This window comes from Acanthopagrus latus, chromosome 9 (assembly GCF_904848185.1).
Source record: "Acanthopagrus latus isolate v.2019 chromosome 9, fAcaLat1.1, whole genome shotgun sequence".
Taxonomy (NCBI): Eukaryota; Metazoa; Chordata; class Actinopteri; order Spariformes; family Sparidae; genus Acanthopagrus; species Acanthopagrus latus.
The window spans coordinates 7,960,635-7,985,872 of NC_051047.1; the positions used below are offsets into that span (position 1 = coordinate 7,960,635).

The following is a 25,238-nucleotide window of genomic DNA, read 5'->3' on the forward strand; positions in this document are numbered from 1 at the left end:
CCCAAATGTGGCCGCAGTGACTAATCAGAATTACATCTGATTGCCCAAACAATCAATAGTCAAGCTATTGGACAATCTGATGAATTTCTGGTACAGATATAAAATGGCTCATTAATTAGTCCATTCACAGTAAATGTATCTGGGTGGTACTTTCCTTTAAGTCCACCTATTCTGTTAGACACTGAATGAAGTTATTTTCGGCAACAATGCCCAAATTTCACTGGTTCAACCTTTCAAATTTTAATAATTGCCGGTTTTCTTTTATGATAGAAAACTGAACAGCTTTGGTTTTTAGACCACCGGATAAAACACATTTCAAGGCATTACCTTGGGTTCTGAGAAATTGTAATGATTATTTTTACATAATTTTCTGACATTTTGTAGATTGAAGAATTAATCCAGAAACAAATTGTTGGTTGCAGCCGTATTCTGATATTTTGGTCAGACACATGAGGAGAAAACATGTATCTCCTTACAGAGGAAACCCTGTTAGCATGTTAACTACATTATCACACCAGCTGAAGGACAAAACCAGGATTACTGTGTGCGTGTGTACGTGTGTACGTGTGTGTGTGTGTGTGTGTGCGTGTGTGTGTGTGACGGACACAGATGTTCGTTCTGCAGGCAAGATTTTAATTTATGAAAATGATCTCGCTTATGCATGAGAGCCCTTCTCAATACACACTGCTGTCCTGCTGTGTGTGTGTGTGTGTGTGTGTGTGTGTGTGTGTGCGTGCATGCGTGCATGCTCTAGGATGTCAACAGGGACAATATGGTGGCCATATCCCACCATCAAGCGTCCCTCTTGAAATGGAATAATAATGTGTGACTGCAACTCATCCTGTCGGAACAGAATCTACTTCTGGAATACATTTTAGGGAATAACCCACTAGATATGTCGAACAAAAATATATAATATATGTTATTCAGTCAGAGAAATGCTGCTTTACAAAAATGAAAAACACTTTACAGATTATGTCGGGGGCAAACGTTTATATACACGATTTCTACAACTCCCATTTTTCTGTGATGGAATGAGTGGATCTATAATTAATTCATTACTGAACCAAATTTTGAGAGATGTTGAAATCACTGGAACGCAACACTGACATGATGTACACATGTGTGTGTGTAAACTTTTGACCATAGAGAGAGAGCGAGATCTGAAGAAAATGTATTCCTTTGAAATGAAAAAGCTGAGCTATTGACAGTGAAATCAACCTTTTATTCTTCATAAGTGAATGATATCAACATAAACATCAGGTGGACATTTCTCATGATTATGCAGCTCCTGTATTAGCAGCAGTGTATTAGCAGTATTAATAGTAGTATTAGCAGTAGTCTTTGTGATAGAGGTTTTGTGTTTCAGTCTGTAGCTGATCATAACACTGATTAATGCAGCTTAAACTCAGCCATCTGTCACCTGCACACACGCGCGCGCACACACACACACACACACACACACACACACACACACTCACTGTTGGTGTTGGTGTTGTAGCTCATAATATGGTGTTTATACCACAGCCAGGGAGCAGGGGTGTAGGATCTGGTTGGGAAGGAGGGACTGAGCATCAGCTGCAGGCAGCCTTACAGTAGTGATGCCTCAGACTCCATTAACAGTTAACAAAGTCTTGAGACACCATGAGTTAAACTGTCTACAAACACACTTTAAAAAAACAGAGGAGGATTTAAAAACAGCTACAGGGGAAACACAAATGACTTTTTTGTCTTGTAATCATTCAGTTTGGTCAGTTTCAAACTCACCATAATGATATGCCTCAAATCCTCGTTGCTTTGCCTGCCAGCAATACCCATGGCATTATATTATTACAGGTTGTCTGTACATCCCACTTTTTGTGAATGCGGTATTTTGAGAAAGCACTTCTTCAAATTTGGTATAATTGGCCTCTTGGACTCAAGGATAAACTGATTACATTTTGATGGTCAAAGGTCAAGGTCACCGTGACTTCACAGTGTCCCATTCATTCTCTTTGAAAATTCTCAAATGATAAAGCAGTTTCACAGAGATGATGACTGCAATGTAACAGTGCTTTTGTCTGTGATGAAATGAAACAAAAACATGACATTAGACCAAAAGCTACAGCCATCTCCGTTAGCCCCATGGGACTTTCTAAAGAAAGTTGTACAATAGTCAGTGGGGAGAGACAAATACATTTTCGATCACATTTAAATTGTGACATGAATTACACATATGATGTCAGACAATTCAGAAGCTCTCAAGTCAAGAACGTTGCAGCTTGTCATAAAGACAGTAAAATACAAGACCGACCCCACAAGGTTTTGGTTATGGATTTTGTTGAGTGACAATCGAGGCAACGCCACTTACACAACTGTTGGGTACATTTCTAATGACGTATTTTCACAGTCTTATTAGTTCAAAGAAAAATTATCATCCTTTACTGCAATAAAAGTAGTACCACACTGTAGATACAGTCACTCTGTATTCCAACAGAGGTATAAGTCCTTCATTGTAATTTATCCGCAAAATTAAAGAGTTTTATGTAAACCTATAGGAGTTTAAAATTATTTACTGATGCCGATTGTTAGGTTGTTTAACCGACAAAATTGTAGCTGTAATCTACTGTTTTTTAAAAAAAAAATGTTTTAATTAATTTATTAATTCATTTATTAATTCATTTGTAATCTAAAGTCGTACAAGGGAGTGTGAAATCGTATCTTGTAAGTGTATCGGCTACAGCAGGCTACTTGAGTTGATGACGTAATGAGGTAACGTCTTACTCACCGTGTGCGCGCTCCCGCCTGGAGACAAGCTATACACGGGAGCGCGCAGGCCTGTAGATTAGACACCGGTCGACCCGCCCGCGTGCACGAGCTGTCGGTCCGGCAGAGCTGCGGCTGCCTGTCTCCATAGCGACGAGACCCCGGAAATACGCCGTAATGCGCCGGTGGTGATAAGCTTACTGCGTGTTCATCTGCCGTTTTGTTTATCAAAGTAACAAACTAATAACAGACTCTTTGTTTGTTTGTTTGTTCGCGGGTTGAGCTGGTAAACATGTCGGAGCCCGAGGAGAAGCTGCAGGGAGAGCAGAGAGATAGCACGAAGAAGAAGAAGAAAGAAAAACGAAGCGGGAAGAAGAAGAAAAAGGAGAAGAAGGAGCAAGAAGAAGAGCAACAGGTGGAGGAGGAGGACGAGAGGTGAGTGTTGGCTCTGAGGTTCCTTCAGTTTAAGGTTCCACACAGAACCATGAAAGAGCTCTCTGATTGGTCAATAGGCCCAAAACATACTGATGAATCAGAGGAGAGCACATTACAGCTGAAACTGTGAAACGAATCCTTGAATCTGATATTTCTGGTATCAAAAATCACAAAAGTATTTAAAATAGGAAACCCTGCTGTCAAAACTGTACTTAAGTAGAGGAATGGATCCTTGTGAATGAGTGGTGCACAATGTCATAAAACTACCCAAAAGTCACACTTGAGTAAAGGTATTGTGTCAAAGTATTATATTTGTCTGAAATTGAAGTCACCATATGAACAGTACTTCTGTAAAAGTTTCAAAGTACTGGAATCTGGCAACAAATGTACTTCAGTGTCAAAGGTGCAAGTAAAAGTAAAATCATGCATAGATTTGTGTGTAGGCTATATACAGTACTGTATACTATGGGTCGCCCGGTTATCAACATGACCAATCATCGGCTTCAGTATTCAGCACATTTCTAATCATCTGAATCAGTGGTGTATCAATCCAGATGCAGATAGAATAAATCAAGTCTAAAAACCATATGCTTTGGGCTCCAATGTAGCAAGCGATCCTCAAAGAACTAAAGTTACCAAATAAATGTAGTGGAGTAAAAGTACAGTATTTGCCTCCAAAATGTACATATTAAAGTACAAGTACTCTGTCCCTCAGTACATCACTTGAGTAAATGTACTTTGTTACATCACATCAATGATCGTACATCATCATGCAGACGCTACAATAAAAATACCTAACTTTCACATCAGTTAAACAACCACATGTTCCCCAGGTTCAGATTCATTTAACAGAAGAATAAATCGCCATGTTTTTATCTAAAGGTAGTGCAAATCCCAATTTAATTGACATGACAATGATTGTGTTTATCCATCCACTACTGTATTGCAGATATTAGGTGTTGGATGGTCTGGGGCAGGTTAATTGTCAGTCTTAGCCTGAGTTGCTGCTCAGCAAGAGTATAAAACTGACTGAACAGAAAGGCAATGACTTTTCCACTGACTCTCTGGGGTGCTGTTTCACTTTGTTAACCACCATCAGTCAGGAAAACTAAAGTTTATAGTAACCCAACTCAGATAAATAATAAACAAGGAATTCAATAAATTGTACTATGATAAAAGTATCATAGCGTGTAAGGGGTAGGTGGGTGGAGTTTTCCAGCATGCTTTGAGACAGTGTGTTCAGTAAAGTAAGTTCAGTACTGCCTATGTAAACAGAATAAACTGACATTCATGCAGTGTACCTCTATGAAAAGACAGTGTGTTGAGGGAGCTACCTCTGTATACATGGTGTCCTAAAACAACAAACCTGGGTGGCCTATAGCTTAGATGTAGATCTATGTGTGTATTAATGTATGATATAACATAAAATGTTAAAGACTATGCTACATATAAATTGTCTCAAATCAAATTACTCAAATGGAATGGTAATAAATTCAAAAATATGTGACAGAAAAAAAACAAAAAACAAATATTGACTAGAATTGTACCACTGTCGCAGCTACAGTGTCTCTGTGAGCTCCTTCCCTCCACTGTCTATGTGTACCATTTTCAAAATCTCTTTTGCCATGTGAAAGTACTCAAACAACAAGCTCCAAGCTAGCAAGCAACACACTGAAACTGGGAAATTACTCCAACACTAATTACTCTGATGGCAGAAAACAAGCCAGCAGCTGTTACCTTTTATTTTGAAGGGATTTAGCCATGAATGGCAGGACTCGCCTCCCCAAAGGAAAACCAAGTTTCCTTTGGGACTATTTTGCATGGGTGCTGCTGCTACATTCTAGGTTGAGTGCCAGCCACGACTATTGTGATTGGTTTAAATACATGCAAACAATCCAGAACGTTTATTGACCCTAATGAGAATTGGTGTTGTGCTGACACAGGGCCATAGTAGGTCTAGTTATGCCAGACTCTTGGCTGGTTCACAATGAAGAATTCCAGTCAGATTCCACTAAACCATTGGAGAAGAAGAGTACACAACAACATCCAACATCTAAAGTGAATAACATGATGGAAACACTTCTGTGTTTTTTCTCATCATGTATGATGGTCTCATCTACCATTATTTATTTCATCAAGTTTAAGCGAGGTTAAAGTCACATGCTTCATTCATATCATGATTTGAATCTCAGCTGTATTTTTGAGGTTTGATAAACAATGCAGGCTTCTCTGCTTCGTATTATAGTGAAGGCACCCTGCCATGCCCAAGAAACATTTTTTTTGTTTACATTTTTATGAAATATGTTACATCTGGTAATATTTTAAGGGAAAAGGAGCAGAAGCACTTATTAACACAACAGTTGACTGGTTTTTGACCAAATACCTACTAAATATATTAGTTCCCATTAGACTTAGCATACTGTACATGTTACTGAGAAACAGCAAATGTTAAACTAAGATGGTGAACTTGGTCATCTCTAAACCTGCTAAACATCAGTGTGCTGTCATGCTAACATCATAGCACACTTAGCTGTGTACTGGACTGCCTCAGTTCAGTCTGATAGAGATGCATGGTGAATAAGGTAATCAAACCTTAAAGGAGTACGCCACCCCTAGGTGAAATTGAGTCACTCCCCGCAGTCCCTAGAGTTGGATGAGTGAGCAAAAGCGTTTTTTAGCCGACCCAGCCATTGTCCTAATCTAGAAACGCCGCGGTTAGCTTTAGCTTAGCGTAGTCGCTGTAATCCGGAGTGTCCAGCTAGCATGTCGTTGCAAAAGTGAATCAAATAACTCAAGATTTTTTGTAATTATCTCTCGTGACCTATACATTCATATCGAGTACACATATAAATGCAAATTAACACGAAGGGATTTACTAGACCAATTTATATCTGGAACTATTTGCGGCCACAGCACAGGCAAAGCACTGCTACCACGCGCAAAGACACCACTCAGCACCTGAAAAGCCTCAACTTCCGTCAATACACCAGCGTGGCTACTACGTTCTCTGCCTCTAGGAAACGACATTGCGAGTCGGACTAACGTGAAGTTTCAGTGATAATGTTAGCAATGTATAAACCAAGGAAGGGTAAAAATTATAACGTTACTTACAGGCATGGATGATGAACTCTGTTCTGCCTCTGTACTGAAAATGGATGGGACGGCCGTATCCTTCAGATGTAGCAGCATCTTTCTTGTAGCATACTGCATTTTCTCTTCGTAGTCCTCCGGTTTAAAATGCTCATCGCAAACACGATATTGATTGATTTTATCCACTGGTGTTGTTGCAGGAATGTCGAGGACAGCAAGCCAAAGATTTCTTCGTTCCACTGGTTTTGGAATTCTGTGAAACATTATGTTCGTGTATGTCCTCTGCTTGTTATCGCAGCCCTTCACACAGCAAATAACCATTTTTCCTCAGTAGATGTGAAACTAACTTCAAACTACTAACGTAACAACCTTACTGCAACAACTTCTTCTCTTACTGCAACTACATGCAGGTAACACTGGAAGTTGTGGTGCTGTGTGCTGTCAGTGTATTGACGGAAGTTGAGGGTTTTCAGGTGCTGGTCTCAGGTTTCAGGTCTTTGTGCGTGGTAGCAGTGCTTTGCCTGTGTTGTGGCCGCAAATAGTTCCAGATATAAATTGGTCTAGTAAATCCCTTCGTGTTAATTTGCATTTATATGTGTACTCGATATGAATGTATAGGTCACGAGAAATAATTACAAAAAATCTTGAGTTATTTGATTCACTTTTGCAACAACATGCTAGCTGGACACTCCGGATTACAGCGACTACGCTAAGCTAAAGCTAACCGCGGCGTTTCTAGATTAGGACAATGGCTGGGTCGGCTAAAAAACGCTTTGGCTCACTCATCCAACTCTAGGGACTGCGGGGAGGGACTCAATTTCACCTGGGGGTGGCGTACTCCTTTAAGCAGTATCGGATCGATGGATGGATGAAAATAATATTAGTTAAAGTGAACAGAGTGCCTTCTGTACATACAATTCAGCAGCCAGGTGTTTAGTTTGTGTCCTTCAGATTCACTGATGACAGAATCAGCAGTAAGTGTGAGTGAAATGAACAAATATCCAGGCATCAGCACAAACGGTATGACCCAATGATTGATTTATCTGTCAGTGCATTGATAACAATATATAAATTACAAGATATTTTTTCCCATATCAGTTTTAAACTTTAAACCGATTTGTCAAAAATAAACTCTGCTTGTGTGTGTCAGTGAGTGTGTTGTGCTGCGTGGGATCTTCAAACTGGGGAAAAAGAGTCATGACGTCCTGCTCACCCGAACCAGACTGACCTGGACCCCCATCACCCCAGAAACCCCCACAGGTCAGTAACAACAGTGATGGGCTGACACGGCAATCATTTTTCTTGCTGCTGACAGACAGACAGACAGACAGACAGACAGACAGACAGACAGACAGACAGACAGACAGACAGACAGACGGACAGTGCGTACATCGAGGCAGCTGGTGCTGTAATGGAGAAGGTTTGTCATGTTGAGACCACCTGAAACAAGACATCTGGACACACACATCCACACACACACACACACACCACTACATTAATTTTATAAGTAAGTTTCTAGTTACTTGGCAGATCAGAATTCTCAGTGCTGATAGGCTCCTACTTGTGACATGTAACCAATCACATAGTGCTATGGAGGAAATGTTGAGTGGTGACTGGAGACTAAAATGGGTGGCTGCATCAGAGCCAAGTAGCACATTTTTTAAATTTACCTGCAATCTAAATGAATTACCAGTTCAAATAGAATGCTGAATATTGAATTCGATATCAGTCTATTCCAACATGACAGTATCATTTTTGATCCACCACCACCTGCTTAATGTCTTTTAGAGAAGCAGAAACAGAATTTGGACTATAGCCTCTGGAGTAACAGAAAAAAAGACAAACAAACTCTGTATTGTCACTAATGTTATGTCTCCAGAAATTAAGATCAGCCTGTTTGATTCAACCCTAGTACCAGGGGGAACCAGGGGTTTGAACCTATGTCAAACCCTACAGTTATTTTCTCAGAATGAGCGGAGCATACTGTGACGTTTTATAAAGTGATGCATAATGTGCCAGTTCCTCTGTTATTGCAGATCTTGGCATCTCACTGACGTTAACTAGTTAATGGTTGTCTTGCAAAACTAAATTTACTGTACTGAACATTTAATTTGAGGTCAATACAGTATTCTCAAAAATTCCAATGGAACATCAACAACATATACAAGATCTCTGATGTGCGATGATACAGTTATCAGCTTTATTTTCCTTCTTCAGAAAAGATGATTACATCAGCTGACATTGGCTTTGTCGATTTAGCAACATAGATTAAAACTTTAAAGTATGTATAATTTTATTATAATAATAACTATTAATATTTGGAATAATCAACTTGTTATGGAAGTCTGGACTCTGTGTAATAGTGTCTCCAACCAAATGAATCTCCACTGTGACTGATGTCCTGCCAGCACCTTTTGAATGGCCACACAACAACAAATTGAATTGTCATAAACACACAATACAATACACCAACGCATTCCAATCAGGAAAATTAAAACACAAACATGACCAGCTGATCCCAGAACTGTGTGGGAGAACTGATCTGATTAGTGCCACTGTGTGATGGGGCTGTACATCACAAGTTAAATCACGATGCGATATTTGCCGATATCACAGATGATTTGATTTGATACAGGGGCCTTCGCTATGAGATCATATCATATGTCCATTTAACACAATCAGTTACATTTATGTCAACTCACAAAAAAAAAATGAAATATTAATTGACAGTTTTATTACTGAATGCTACAGTGGAAATATGATTTTATCAATGGTTCCAGACATTTAAATGGAAAGCAATCTATTCTTTTTGATAAAAGGAAAGCACTGTTTAGAAGGAAGTTGTGTATGGATGGAAACAGTAACAGAGATGTGCCATAGGATTTCAAAATAAAGGCGTATCTTTTAACAATTGTGGCGATATGGATCGTTGATCATTGAATTGATATATAGATGTATTAAAGATGTGGTATTATTATTATTATTAAATGGCAATAAACACATTCTGAATTCCAATGCATACAGAATGTTTAAAGACAAAACTACTGGGACGAAGCATACCTTTTGTTCAAACACATAAGAGAACAATTTCTGACACAGCATAGTGGACTGTTTGTTGTACATCACCCAGACGCTGTACTGTGGCCTCACAACACAGTTCCACTTTTTTCACATTCTGCCAATAATTTTTAAATACCTAATAATGTTTTGTTGTTTTTTTTGTATTACTGGAACTACAGTAGGTCCAGACCTTAGAGTAGGCTGCCACCATCTCTCATATGCCATAATAAATCTAATTCCTAATTCCCTCTCTCCATTTCAAGCTAACAACAAGAAAACATGCCAAAAAGACACTGTTTAAGTTTTTATTGTGTGAGAGAAGAAGTGTATGAAAACTGAAGGAACTGAAAAAAGCAAGCTTCTTCCAGTTTGGAACTGAGAGTGTACATGATCCTATAAAGGTTAACACAGTATCTGCTTTAGTCATGCATCAGTATTTTGGATGTAAAATCTTGTGTTGTCTGTGTAGTTTTTGGTTGAAATTCATTCAGGAAGAACTGCTTAGTGGAGCAGGATAAAGGTGTAAAAACTGTGCGTGTGTGCATGTGTGTGTGTGTGTGTGTGTGTGTGTGTGTGTGTGTGTGTGTGTGTGTGTGTGTGTGTGTGTGTGTGTGACGGTGAGGTTGAAGCCAATCTGTTTTGCTGTATTTCATCCAAGCTAATGTCATTAAGCCAGCACTCTGTGTGTGTGTGTGTGTGTGTGTGTGTGTGTGTGTGTGTGTGTGTGTGTGTATTGGCAGTAGTACAGAGCAGTTGGTTTGGCCCATGGGGGGTTATTAGAGTCTCTCAGTGTGAGGAGATTAACACACACATACACACACACGCACACACACACACGCACAGACGCACGCACACAAGCACACTGAGAATCAGCCTGTCAGCATGCTGTGAGTGTGTTGATGAGATATTTCTATATAAATGGATCAGCTGTTGTTGTTTATTTGTATACATGAATTCATCCTGTCTCACCCTGTAACCTGTCTCTCTGTCTAACAGGGAGGTGAGGCCTGAGCTTTCACACAGATGGACAGACAGAGCGTGTTTTGTTTGATTGGTAAACTCAGATATTACAACTGTAATTATATGAAAGAAATTCAAATGATACCAAGTCTGATTTGCAGTAACAATCAATCAGAGTGCTTAAGTGTTTTGCACTGTCATGAAATCATGAAATATACGTGCAGACGGAATCTGATAGATCAAAGTAGCGCAAGTGATTTCGGGCACCCTTGGGATCAGTTGTGAATGTCCTATGCATTTGCTACATAGACATTAGGTCACAGATGGAGCACTTTAAGGCTTGGATCAACATGAAACACTCTTAGCAAAATCATCAGTACAGCAGAGGAGCAGTTTTGTCAAAAAAAGATATGGTTCTTTTAAAGTAGTTTTGAGTTCAACTTCAAAAACGAAGTGCACTTGATTAGCTAACACACTGATTAGTACTGTGGTTTTTAGATCCTGCCCAGAAAAATGAGAAAATAGAGAGTTCCAGCTGAATTGAGGTGTAGTCAGACTTTCAAGAAATATTTAAAATAGGAATACAGAATGGGGAAAAGCACTTTGAAAGCAGTGGTTCTTTCAGTGTGAAATCTGTCATACAAACTGAAAAATTGTAGTATAGGAATATGATTATCACCTTACTAAACGTTGCCACTTCACAGTTTTACAACCCTCAAAAAACACATTTAGTATTAGAATGGAACTGGGACACTGTCTTTTCTGTTTTTCTGGGTTGAGAATTCCCACTGGCATTATCCCTGGATAAAGATGTGAAAGAACAATAACTGATCAATTTGCAATCAATTTACAGTATCATAGCAGTGGACTTGTTTACATGATCAATTGTTGTCAGTGACGCTGAACGAGTGATGCAGTGCTGCAGCCTCAGTGTGTGTGTGTGTGTGTGTGTGTGTGTGTGTGTGTGTGTGAGTGTGCGTGCGCGCCTGCGTGTGCCAAGTACGGTGTGTGTGTGTGTGTGTGTGTGTGTGTGTGTGTGTGTGTGTGTGTGTGTGTGTGTGTGTAAATTATGATCTATAACTCCCCACAGTGAGCCACATGGCCAGGTCACCATGGGACAGGACTGCCACTGTGTGTGTGTGTGTGTGTATGTCTGTGTGTGCGCGTGGGTGGGTGTGTTTGTGTGTCATGGAGCTTTCCCTAAATATTAAACCAGTTATTTAGGATTTAGACGTGTTTTTTTTTCTGTTAACTGTAGAATTAGGACAAAGTGAAACCTTAAGTGAATGGAAGTTGGACTCACAATTATGATAATAGTACCAACATAACATATATATTTTAATTTGTGTGTGTGTGTGTGTGTGTATGTGTGTGTGTGTCTGCTGGCACAGTGGGTTGTTGAGGGCATGATGGGAAACTCATCTCCATCTGGAATCAACCAAAACGCTACCTGTGATGGGTAACACACGGTATGTGTGTGCAGCAGCTCTGTAGGTTCCGTCAACTCATATCAGATCAGAGTCGTCTTTGTTGGCGTGGATGGAAAATCTGTCGCATCTTTCAGTCTCACTTTTCCCCCTTTCGTTCCTGTTGCCAAAGCATATAGAGAAAGAAAACAATGGATGACAAACAGAGATGTCCTGCGCTGAGCTTAGGTCCTCCTTTTTAGCTGGCAATGACTGTCCTTTCTCTGGTTGGAATAAAAAACATCCTGTGTGGTCAGTCACATTAACATATTGTGTTTCTCTCTCTCAATGTTTTAATCTTGTAGTACTCGTTTAATCTGGAGGGATGTAAAGTCCACGAGTCTCAATCACGTTAAGATTAATCAAAGGAGTTATATTTAGTTCAAAATGGAAGCCCCACCTCCTGAAAACTGGCACAATGACAGCCAAGGAGCGTTACTGGCTCTTGTGTCAGAGGATTTGTTGTGGACCTCCAGGACTTTCTGTACAGTGAAGGTAATTAAAACCAAATCAAATCAGTAAGCGTTAGAGATGGTCTGTTAATATGCATTATTTTTGCTGAGCTGTCATCCAGTTTATCTGCCAGTAAGCAACTTGAGCCAGTTAATGTTAGTGCAGATGTTAGCTAGCTCCTAATCAATAGTCAAACTAAAACGAGCCCTTAAATAGCTTTTTAAAGCTCATTCTGTGACGTGTGGGGCTGATCATTCCTCCTTTCCACACTGGCTTCCTGTTATCATGATGTAATGTAGGGATGAGAGACAAAATACAAACCTCGTTCTTCAATAAAAATACATTCTGATGTTCAGCTCAATGACATAGACTGTTAAGTATTCTATTGAGTGTGTTAAGTACAGTATATTATATGAGCCCTCATTAGTCTGACTGACAAAATAGTGGGTATTTTCATCCTGACAGTCATTCTAGTTTTATAGGTGTGTTCTCAAAAAGATGATTTGTAACCAAAAACTTCAAATGAATTTCTGAATAGGAGTGTTGAAGCCTTGGGTCAACTTAATCTTAATTTCACTGTTTGGATAAAAGAATGATTACACACACCAACAGCTCTTTCCACAAGAGGATCTGGCTGCAGACCTCCTGCAGAGGACAGGAAATAACTTTTTGTGCATCTCTTAAAGGACTCCGGCATGATATATTAAGGACTCCGGCGTAATATATTGCGGCTAAAGATAAAGAAGAAGAAGAAGAAGGAGAAGAAGGAGAGAGAGAGAGACAGAGAGAGAGAGAGAGAGAGAGGTTGGAAGAAGATTGACAAACCTTATCTTCCATTAAGCTCAATGTTTTTATATAATGCCGCTAAACTATAGGCTATGAATGGAATTTTGACACTTGATGTAGGCTAACGCAGTAATAATGCTGGTAGACTTAAGCAAAGTATAAATTCATGTTTTTCATGTTAGTGTTGATTATTAAAAAGTAATTAAAAATAAATCAACAACAAAGTGGCAAAAGTTCAGATATTGAATTTTCATTGTTAAGTCAAAAGTCATAATCAAAAGGAGTAACAATCTTCCTTGTTGCACTTGGAGTGTGTGTGTGTGTGTGTGTGTGTGTGTGTGTGTGTCAAGTGTGTGAGTGTCACTGTGTCTGTGTGTGTAACGTGTGTGAGTGTCACTGTGTGTTTGTTATGTAACTCTGAGTGTATTGTTCTGCTGACATTATCCTCTGAGGATCGGATGATTAATCTGCCATCCCTGATTACACTGATGATTGACGGGTACTACACTGTGTTCTGTGTCCCGATCAGAGGATTTGTGATTAATATCGTCAATGATATTATGTAATGTGAACACAGAAGAACCCCTTGCAGTCTGCTACTTTCATATTTCTCTGATTGACTAGGGGAGTGGTAGAAATAATGTGGACATGTCCTCTTTGGATCCTGAGTTCCAGTCATCCAATAATGTTATTCTAACAATTATAAACTGATTACAGATTGCATTATTTCTTCACAATATGTAGATTAATCTTCCATAAAACAGAAAATGTACCTTTACTTTCTATGTTGAGATTGAAATAGAACTGGATGTATAGTTTTCGTAGTGTAATACAGAGCCTCTTGTGGGGATTTTTGAGAGTTAACATCTTTGTTCTTCTGTCAGCCTTTGTTATAAGCCTCATTCACACTGCCATTTGGATGAGGGGATCCTGCGCCAATTTTCCACCTCCGCCTTGTCTCGGAGGTGGCGAGGGATAAAATTTCGCTCCGGCACTGATACATCTCTGGAGGTAGTATCAGAGCAGAACAACACAGGTCCTTCAATCAACTAAACAAAGAGAAATGTCCCACAAAGCACTGTTACAGGACCAAACAAAGTAATGTAGCAACTGTAACTGTCTTTGGCAACTTATATGAGGAAAAAAATACCGCAGTTGTATGTGGAGAAGCGTCCGTACTCCTGTCTGTCCTCCCGCCTGTCCTACCAACTCTTCGTCACATTTCTGCCCAAAAAACACGACTATGACCGGCAAAAATATTTTACTCACACTGAGCAAACACCTTAAAAACACACAGACATCATCATCATGATGTATACTGTCACGCCTCTTTAGGAGCTGCAGCGCCGGCTTTCTTGTGTTACACAGCAGTTTGTCATTAAGGCGGAGATGTTTGGCTCTGTGTGAACGACCAACAGCGGAGAATTGGCAAACCACAGCTGCAGCAATAATGCGGCAGCTCTGTGTAAAAGGGGCAATAGTTAATGCTGACCACCTCAGTAGCTTCTGAAAAGCAGCATTGTTAAAGAAAAAGTCAAACATATTTTGGTAATCCTGGTGTCATCACAGCTATGACATAAATATGACTTTTAAAGTAGCATTTTAGCATTTTGCTAAATACTTTATTGGGGCAAATCAGATGAGCAGATGTTCATCAGTTTCATCTTATTGCATCCAGATAGGTCCAGGACCTGTTTAACCCTAACCCTAACCCTAAACAATTTTACTAAGAAAACTGTAAAAAGATGGAAAACTAACTAGATGGGGAGCTAGCAACATATAAATACACAACCAGACAGGGAGCTTCAGATTCTGGTGCTGTGCGGCTACTGAAGAATTGTAATTAGATGGAAAGGTTTGTAGTCTTTTTTGATAAAGTCAACTTTTTGAATCCATAGCCAAGTACAATATCCAAATTGCAGAAGCCGCAATGAAAGTATGATGAAAGTAGAATATGCCAAAAAGCATCATAACAAAATAAAATGTGTTGAACACTTTGGTTTATTACACAATACCTGCAAATCTAATGACATTCCTACTAATTAACAGTTTTTAGTTTAAGATTGTGAGCATGGTAAACATTTTATCCGCTAGTATTGGCACTGTGAGTATGTGAGTGGAAAGCAATGCTTCTACAACTGCAACACTGATCATCCTTTGACTTATACATAAGCATACAGATCTTTTTCCAGGTGCGGATGTTAACACTTCCTCTCTCCATGCAGGTGAGGCATGTGTGGTGCAGCCAGGTGTGGTACTGCTACAGGACGTGTATGCGGTGAAGGTGAAGCGGCGGCGAGCGATAGGTCAGCAGTCCGGAGGGGCCGTGCTCGGTGTGGCTCTGTTCTGCTGCAAGAGGAGAGGGAAGAGGCTGGAGGAGGACACGCTTCACCTCCATAATGCCTCTTCAGAGCACACACACACCTGGTACAACACATTAAAGGAGCTGCTCGCAGGTACACACGCTCTGATTGTCAGCAAGCACAGCATAAGCACTGATTGTGTTAGGAATAGTTTCTCTGTGTTACATAAGAGGTGAGATATGCTGGAAACATGACTCAGTACTTTTACTCAACGAGCGTCATACTGTAAGATGATTATCACACACACACACACACACACACACACACACACACACACACACACACACAGTGCAGGTAATACTGCTATTAATAGCAGTAATTGTCACGGGATATTCACACCTGATAATCAGTCAGATAATCAGTCATTAGTCAGAGCTAATGATTAGAATGTCTGTGCTCCATCAGATGTATATCATGGACCACCAGTCCTAGATCAGAACTTCACAATACAGTTTTCATAGTATAACTAATTGCCATGTCAGTAACTTGGCCAGACACTCAGCCTCAATTACGCTTGTTTTTACTGATAATTAGCCATTATCTTTTTTTTTTATATATATATAAATCTGTAAATAATCCTGTATGGGTTCAAATGAAATTGCTTATTATAACAGTTGTTACCTATGAGCATTTGCTAGCATTTGGCTAGCAAGCCATGCCTGTCCATGGACCGTAGTGGAAAAGAGAGGCTGGTTTCTTCTGTGTGTAGTGGTCACCTCTCCAAAGCCACGCTCCAGGGATTTATTATAATATATATCACTATCTTTTGTGATTTGGAATTATGCACCAAGTCCAAACGTGTTAAGTCCAAACATGTAAATGTTTTTGGAAAAATTGATTTTCAGATGACACTCATTCATCATTCAGACAGTCATTTAGCACTGCAGTCACTCATAATGTACATGAAGGATACAAATTGCCTTTGTCTACTGTATTTCTACAGATGGCTTCTATTGACATGATAGGGAAAAACTTGAGCGTATATTGTTATGTTCAAGGATTAGCTAGTTCTTGGCCTCATGCAGCACTACCTGCTCAGATTATAATTTCAAGGTTTTCTATCAGCCTGTTGGTCACTCAGTGTTATGAGGTGAGTCACAGTTACATCAGACAATGGAGCTAATCTGCTAATCCACCGGAACAATGTGACAGATTACACACAGACACGCCAACACACTCATTCAGCAATACTCAGCAGCATGCTGTCAGCAGTTGAATCATGTCTGCAAGAAAGATTAGTGAAAACACTGTCACATACATGTATGTGAGTCCAGTTCATGTCAGTGTAATGAAAACCATCCTGCAGAAACTTGAAACGCTGCATGTCCAAATATATGTGGACACTCAAACATTGCAGCCATATGTGATAGTTGAACAGAGCTAGATTTGAACCTTGCTTCAGGGATTTGCACCCAGTCAAGAACATTATTGAGGTGCAACACTGATAGTGTGTGATCAGGTCTGGCTGATAGTGGGCATTTCAGTTTACCTCAAAGCTGCTGGATGTGGAAGGTCAGAGCCCTGAATCCAGTTCATTTCAAACCAGCCTCTGCATCCTACCGCACCCATCTCACTGGCCATCAGGGTGATGTATTAGTAGCGGGCTGGCTGTGTTCACCGTGCTCTCTTAGCTTTGAGATGAATAAATACATTTAAAAAACAATTGTAAAAATCATGAACACAAACAAAATAGCTCTCAAGAAGAGAAGTTACGCAGGCCAAAAACAACAGTTACTCCAGGTGATGCTGCCGGTGCAGCTCTGTATGGCCCTGGAACTGTGTCCTTTATACTAACAAGTTGTTACAGGAGCTGAAGGGACCATTTTATTAGGCTCAGGGGCTATGTGCTTTGTGGTACTCAATAAGTAGCTGAACGACTGTCCCTGCGGCTGCTGCTCACTCATTCTGTGGCTCAGGGGCTTGTGCTTAGTGCATCTGAGTTAGCAGACCGCTAAAGAACAGGCCCAGTGGCTGTGTACTGTTATCAACACATCCGCCCTAATGCAAAATGCAAAGGACACTGCAGGCAGGCGAGTGCATAAGAAGACAGACAGGTAACCTGTCCAATCTTTCATAATCAGCATCAGAATTCCTCTATTAAAAACAAACAGGCCGAATGAGATGAGTGGATGAGCTATTGGTTGGAGGCCTGCAGCAGTCTCCATAACAGATTTATTTATTTTGATATATTTGATTTAATGTTATTGATGTTGTTAACAGATATAAATATCAGAAAATAAAACTCTAGAATAATTTACCAACCCTAACCTTCCTTATATTAGTATGCCACTAAGTACTTTATAAGGCGACAGTATGTCAGGTTTGTTTTGAAGGTTGTGCTGGTAAAAAACATGATTCCTCTAAAATGCCTAAATCTCCCTCAGTGTTGTCTGACCATCCAATAGGTGTTCCTTTGTCTAGATTCGTTCATATTTAACATGGTCCTGTGAAAGAAAAATTGCATTAATTCAACCAACTTGTACCTCAGCAACTAAACAACCTCCTGACAGGACCTGTTTAATAAGGTTCTGGATGCTGGTGCAGACTGAAGTTCCCAGACGCTATGTTTCCAGGTGCACCATAGTGGGCGGTGCCTGGCTGACACTTAACACACAAAAGAAATGTTTGAGTGCTGGGTGTATGGATTTATCTCACACACTTTGCATTTCAGGTTTTCACCATTTCTCCAATGATGTTAACTCAAACAGAGACGTTACAAGCTATCCATAAATGAGGAGGTCAGAGGTCTCACACTCTCGCCACCATCTTCCTATCACCATGGCATCGGTCTGACACGTTATCGCTGGTCACCTGTCTGTCTGTCCGTCTGTCTGTCCATCAAACCAGATTACCCATGAGGCCCTGCAGCAAAGTCACAACTTCTTTAAGTGTTAGTCTTTGGCCTCACACACACACATACGTGAATGTCTCGCAGGTCTTGTGTCAGCTCGTGTGGTCACACTGCACATCAAACTGTGACGGCTTTTGTGACTTTACACACCGCAGCAGAGGAGTGTGTGTGTGTGGAAGGTAAACACAGTCGGTTTGCTCCACTGCTGTGGAGACACTAAGCCTATTTTCCAGCCAGAGGTCAGTGTGAAAAGTGTATTGTTGTGTGAATTGTGGTGTCGCAGAGCGGGCAGTCCCGCTGCTGCAGACACCACCGCCGCTTCTTAACCTTCAGGTCCGAACATTCAGCTGCACAATGGTGAGCAGAGAGCAGACACTCTCTTTCCAGAGTGTTATTCTGTGCTGTTTGCTGTGTGAAGCAGCTGCAGAACGCCGTGCAGAGAGTGAATGGCAGTCAGACTGACAAAAGGCAAGCAGTGATGCTGTATAGAGTCTGTTTCCATACACGCAGTCAGATGGCGGGATGGATTGACCGCAGTTGTTAACAGCACAACAGACTCACAGGCCGACGGTGGCGCTCATGGGACAGCCGTACCTAGCTCGGGGCTGTCGCGACTCCTCCCAAGTCAATTGTCTTTTTAATCCAATGTCAGCTCTGTGCTCTCTTGCAGGGTTAGTCTATTTGGGTTCGTGGTGACAAATTGAAAGGTGGGCAGCAATAAGTTGGGTAGCACTGTAAGGTGTCATAAGGTCAAATTGGCACCATTGACACACTGTATGGCCAACGGGATGGGGTTTGATAACAATTTATCACTTTCAAAGCCTGTATCAAATGAACCAATGGGATCCAAATCCTTTCGAAACTCTTTTGAATCTTTTTAGGTTTTTCTTTCAACATTTGCCAATAACTAAATGTTAAAATGACTCAAGGATATCTAAGAGAAATGAGAAACGCTATAGTTTTTTGTGGTAGCCAAACTAATGTTGAAACTGCAATGAGCAAAATAATGTATGAATAGTTGAATATGTTTTACACAATCAATTTACTGCTGTAAGCAACTGTACATGAGCTGGTATAAATTCTCTCTTATGACATATTTTGTTGTACCCATAATTGACCGTTTATGCAGCAAAAACAGAGATCTTTTGTTCCAAGAATGTTTCTTCCTAGCACCTAAAATAGACATTCACTTTAAAAATGCTTTTATCAGTTGCTGTTTTGACGGTTCCCATTTTGTGTGTTTTGTCTTCAATGTGTTTTAATTGTTATTGCTCTCTTCTAGTTTTTCTACTTTTTCCACTTAATTTTTCTACTTTATTTTCTACAGAAGAGGACACCTCTGTAAATTACCTGTGTGTGTGTGTGTGTGTGTGTGTGTGTGTGTGTGTGTGTGTGTGTGTGTGTGTGTGTGTGTGTGTGTGTGTGTGTGTGTGTGTGTGTGTGTCGGTGTGTCGGTGTGTCGGTGTGTTCAGCTCTGTGTTACATATTAACTGGTGTTGCTGAGAAGTCAGTAAGTATATCCATAGTGACAGGATGGATAAAACCTGTCTACCTGTCAGTCTCTGGCTTTCAGTAGGTTGAAATCTTAATGAGTTTGTCAGCACACATGCGTATCCGACACCCCAGACACCCAGTTAGTATACAGAAGGTCATGCCCACTGACAAGCCTCATATTTTGCACACTTGTTGTGTAAAACGCAACTAAAAACAGAATGCAATTATTACCAAATGCTTTTCAACACATATTTAGTTGAATACAGTACAAAGACAAAATATGTAATGTTCAAACCATGAAAAATGTTATTGTTTTTATGAATGTGATCCCTGCAACATGTTCCAGCAATGCTGGGACAGTGGCATGTTTACCGCTGTGATGCATCACCTTCATACTTTTAAAACCACACTATAAGCATTTGGAAAACTTTTGAAATTGAAAGTCAGCAGCTTGTTCCCAAACCCATGTAGTTATATCCTTAATACAATCATATTTGTTCTTGATTGAGTGCTGTCTGGAGTCTTTCATTTTCCCCATCCCCACTTGTCTGAATATGGTGAAGGCGTCAAATTCAGAATGACTGTGTACTCTCATTGAACATGAATATTACATTGTTGTCCTTTTTCTCTATACAGTTGAATGTAAGTTGAGAAGGATATGCAGATCATTGCATTGTGTTGTTAGTTACGTTTTAAACAGCATCCCCACTTTTTAGAATCGGGGATGTACACTTTCCCTTTATAGCCTTCCTAGGTTGTGTACAAAACAATGTACAACACAATTTCCCAAAGTTCAAGGTGATATCTTTTTTGTTCAACCAAGACTCATTACACTGGATGTTTAAAGCCTCTAATTGATTACTCTCCACCAACCTTGGATGGAGTCTGCACCAACATATCATCTGTTTTTGTCAACAACATTCAGCAGCTCAGCCTTCAGTCGGCTGATAGAAACTCAACACTTCCTTGACGACACTGGGATTGTTTACTATGGTAACGTTTAGCAGTGCCATAGAAACCTGCCGCTGGCCGAGGCAGGGAGATGATCTGATGGATATTTGATCGCTGTATCTACCGGTCTGTCTACATTTCTTTTGAGGATATATCATCAAATAGATTGAGATAATTTCTCATGAGACCAATTAACTTTTTCACCAACATTTGCTTACATTTTGTTAAGCTGGCACCATAAAAAGAATGCCAGATTAGCTATTAACTGTTTGTGTTTGCACTGTACTCATTGATACACATACAACTATCACTAGTACATTATGATATTGAAGAAAACTTAAAAATGAGATAAAAATTCTCAGGCAAGTCTTTACAAGGAGTGCCTTTTTTCCGTGAGTGGTTTCATGTACAATTTATTTCTGATCAGAGATAATGATAACCTGGATCTTGATACTTGGTCTCATGTTTCTGTGTTTGACTAACCTATGACTCAGACACTTTTTGATGCTAAAGTGCATATTATAAAGTACCTTTAATAGCCTCCATTAGCTGTGTGTCACAGTGACTGCAGCTGCCAAAGCTGTGGACACCATTTTCAGCCTGGGAACACCACAGCTACTAATGTGCTGTTGTTTTAGAGCACCGGTATGCTCCTCTCTCTTTGAGGCTGTTCACATTAAGTATTGCTATCAGTCCTGAGTGATCCATACACAACTGAACAGCCTTATGCCCTCCAATTCCCACCTAGTGCTAACATGCCTCTTGACATGCATCTGGAGTGACCTCTTGTGATTGGATCTTGGAACAGGATTTTAATTTGCTGATTGTTTTATTATTGCAGTTATGCAGAAAGGGCTAAACCTTTCAGTGGATTCTCTACTGTGGTGACAGATGCTCTGGAGTTTTTGTCTTGCAACTGGAAAAAAAAAAAAAAACTTAATTCCTGAGTTTAGGGACTGCTTGTAACAGCTTAAGTGAGTTCCTGGAATTGATTTATCCAAAAGGGCTTATTGGCCTGCAGTGCCATTCTAGCTTGATAGCCAAATGCCATCCCAAGCTCCTGGACACCTCGTGTTATCCTTTGATACTTGTAAATCAGGGTCCAATCCAAATTGGTGTTACGTTTTGGGCTGATAAATGCAGTAGTGAGTCACCATTGAGTCATGTTGGCTAGAACTGGGTTGGGCCTAAATGTACTGGGGACACCAGAAAAACGGTTGGAGCTTCTGGTATTGGTGGGGGTCCAGTTGAGTGGTGGGGGTGTTGGCTCACTCCTCACAGGGGCTTCTGAGAACCTGGTCAGAGCTGTGGGGCAGAGCGATAGCAGGAGGCGCACTGTGTGTATGTGTGTGGGGTCATAAACAGGGCGAGGTCGCAGCCTTTTGGGAGCAGATTATAGTAATGAGCTGGATAATGGAGCTGGTGTGTGTGTGTATATTGATCTGTGCTGGTCTGTGGGGATTTATAATGCGGTCTCTAAATCTGCCTAATGATGAGCTGCACAGGGGGTCAGTAAGTGTGTGTGTGCGTGTGCATGTGTGCGTGGAATCGATAACACACACAGACACTTCTACATGTCTACCAGTGATGTAACCGATATTCTCAATATTTAGCAACAGACAGCCCTCCTCCTGACGTTATAAGTGAAGCAGAGTCAATCAGGTGTAGGACAAATCAAACATTTGACCGGATGAGGGTGCTAATAGAATAGTTAAATGATCACTTCAGTCATCAGGATACAGTTCTTCAAGTCATTATACTGTGAGACATACTTTTTTGTATAATCCATGTTGTAGATTTTCAGCTGTTGAGAAGCAACTGCGGGTGCTAGAGGAAAAGGCTCAAAATCACCAAAGCCATTAGGATTTTTCCTCTGAGAAACATGAATGTCATTGCAAAATGTCATAGAATCCTCTTAATTCCACTTAATACTGTCGTTTTTGAGATATTTCAGTTTGGACCAAGAGGGAACCAACCAAATTTGCCACACACTACGTATGAAAACTAAAGATGATAGACCGTGTTTACTATTTTATACTTTCAGCAAAATGTCATATGTTTGTGTGTGTGTTTCTGTTTATGTGCAAAGGGTTCAGCAGTCGTCCGAGGTATCTGAAGGTGTTCATCAACCCCAGCAGCCACAAGAAGGAGGCCGTTCACATCTACAGAGATCATGTGGCTCCGCTCTTCAAGATGGCTGATGTCCGCACTGACATCACTGGTCAGTCCTATCACGTTTTTATTCATCTACTGATCATCTACAGGTGTTCATTATTTTATACCTCAGGTAGTGAGTGACAGGTGGTGGGGTCACAGTAGATTTTTTGATGATGATGTCATGTAGTGTGATAAGATAGAAGAGTGTGTGTGTGTGTGTGTGTGTGTGTGTGTGTGTGTGTGTGTGTGTGTGTGGAAAGAGAGAGGGAGAGGAGGTCCAAAGGTCAGAGTTAATGGCAGTCCCTGGTCGCTAGGTAACCTGATACAGGGGGCGGAGCTTAGCCCATCTGTTGAGACAGGGGGAGACAACCTGCTCCTCTTTTCCTCTCCTCTTTCCCCTTCTTTCATCACCTCCCCTTTTTTCATCTCTTCTTCCAACTGTTTACTCTCCGTCCCTCTCCTCTCCTCTCCTCTTTGCTCCTCTCCTCTCCTCTCCTCTCCTGTATTTTCTTGTGCTTCCACTTCTCTCCTCCCTTGCTCCCTCTCCCATCCTCCCCTTCTCCTCTTTTCTCTTGGCCTCCCCTTACTTCCTCCTCCTCATATGTTCTCCTTTCCTATCCTCCGCACTCCTCTCCTCCTCTCAGCAGATGGTGTGATATCCGTTGTCCCACTTTTTTTTGGCATCCATCGAACACACACTTGTGTACATGTGACCACACACATCCATGAGCACTCTGTCTCTGCCCTTCTTAATGTCTCTCCATCTGTTTCCCTCTCTTTTTCCTTTTCTCTCCTCTTCTGTCTCTCCCTGTCTCTCGCTCTATCTGTCTGTCTCTCCAGTGACAGAGAGAAAGGGACATGCTCTCTCAGTGATGAAGGAATGCAAGTTGGATGAATATGATGGGTAAGTTGTCCCTCCCTCTCACAAATCCCCGTCTCTCCTCTGATTTCAAATTGATCATTTACTTTTACATTCACATTTACTCTTTTGCTCTCCCAAGAAAATAGTGATTTCCTACAACAAAGTTTGCAAATCGGCTGAAGATGTATGCAGAAAATAGCACTCATTCTTACATTTTGATGTTATTCTTTCATGTACTCAATCTCCTGCACTCAGTACACTACACTATACACAACAACAGAAGGCAACTGCTGCTTAGAAGCTGATTCAGTTATATTAACATAAGTAGTTTAGTATTTGCAATGGCACAGTAGCGCTCAAAGCATGTGAGCAGAGTGAGGCGATGAGAATTTCTGCTCCTCACTGACGTAGCTGGTCATTCACCCCACTTGCCGCTCAGCTTCAGGCCGCTTCGCTCATTATAACTTTGCGCACCGCGCAGATTTCCCCCCGCTCCACTCAAATCGCTAACCTGCAGGAGTGATTTATTTTTCATGTTAGACTGGGATACATTCTGGGTCGGGCTTTCTCTACACAGAGTGATAGAGAAACAGTATTTCAGTGGTGATTGTTAGTTGAAACTAAGATGATTTCTGGTCTGAACGTCTAAGGCCTCTTTTCACTTTCTTTTCAACAGTGTTACAATATCAAAATGTCACAAAACACACATTTTAGTAAATATTTGGATAATTTGTTCAAGATAATTCTCCAAAGTCATATTGCACTAGCAGGTGAAATGTGGTGTGGTAAAAGACTAGTGAATGAGGTAAAGAAAAGGTTCATTACAGCAGTTGATATGGGATATATTACAGCAGAAAGTCTTTGATGCTTAGACTCTACAGCAAGATTTTGTGATCGAAGGGTGTCTGACCTGATCAGCAGCATGAATGAACCAGACACTGGTGGTGATGGTGGCTGATGGGGCAAATGCGCAAAAGAGCAGCATGAATGAACTCAAGGCAGGGACACAATCATGTTTAAAAAGACAGCAGCAAGACGAACAGTGAAGTTGCATTATAGGATAGATATGCTCAGCTGATGTGAGAGGCTGATATCAATTGACATTATCAAAAACTGATTGTGATGACAGGCAATTATTAGTAGGTATGTGTGATTGGAGTAATTATCAGAATCAGAATCAGAAATCCTTTAATGTCCCGCAGACGGGGAAATTTGTTTGTTACAGCAGCGACATAATCTTACAAAAACAGAAATGTATTATAAGCAATAAAATTAAAAGGGGAAGACATATACATATATACATATTTACATGATGTAGTGCAAAACTAACAGCATTTTTTGTTTTGTTTTTTAAATGTAGATTTTAAATACAGATAATAAATACAGAATAAATATGGGTGTTAAGGAAATTGACCAGATAGTGCAAAAAACATTCTCGTTAAAGGATGGTAACAGAAATAAAACTGAGCATGCGAAAGAGTGGTCTTCCTATCTGAACTTTCACTGGAGCTTAATTTCAACACATTTAATTTTTCATAGAACATATGATTGATATAAAAAAGCTG

General features: G+C 40.4%; 1 protein-coding gene across 1 annotated transcript in view; it reads left to right on the plus strand.

Moving 5' to 3' along the window:
- The first annotated feature begins 2,831 nt into the window (after window positions 1–2,831).
- cerkl (ceramide kinase-like) overlaps window positions 2,832–25,238 on the plus strand; it is a 37,333-nt gene continuing 14,926 nt past the window's right edge. The window contains exons 1-5 of the mRNA XM_037109675.1: window positions 2,832–3,180; window positions 7,421–7,530; window positions 15,221–15,451; window positions 22,744–22,875; window positions 23,652–23,715. Coding sequence (XP_036965570.1) covers window positions 3,038–3,180; window positions 7,421–7,530; window positions 15,221–15,451; window positions 22,744–22,875; window positions 23,652–23,715 — 680 coding nt within the window. The 5' untranslated portion in view covers window positions 2,832–3,037. The remainder of the gene's footprint in view (window positions 3,181–7,420; window positions 7,531–15,220; window positions 15,452–22,743; window positions 22,876–23,651; window positions 23,716–25,238) is intronic.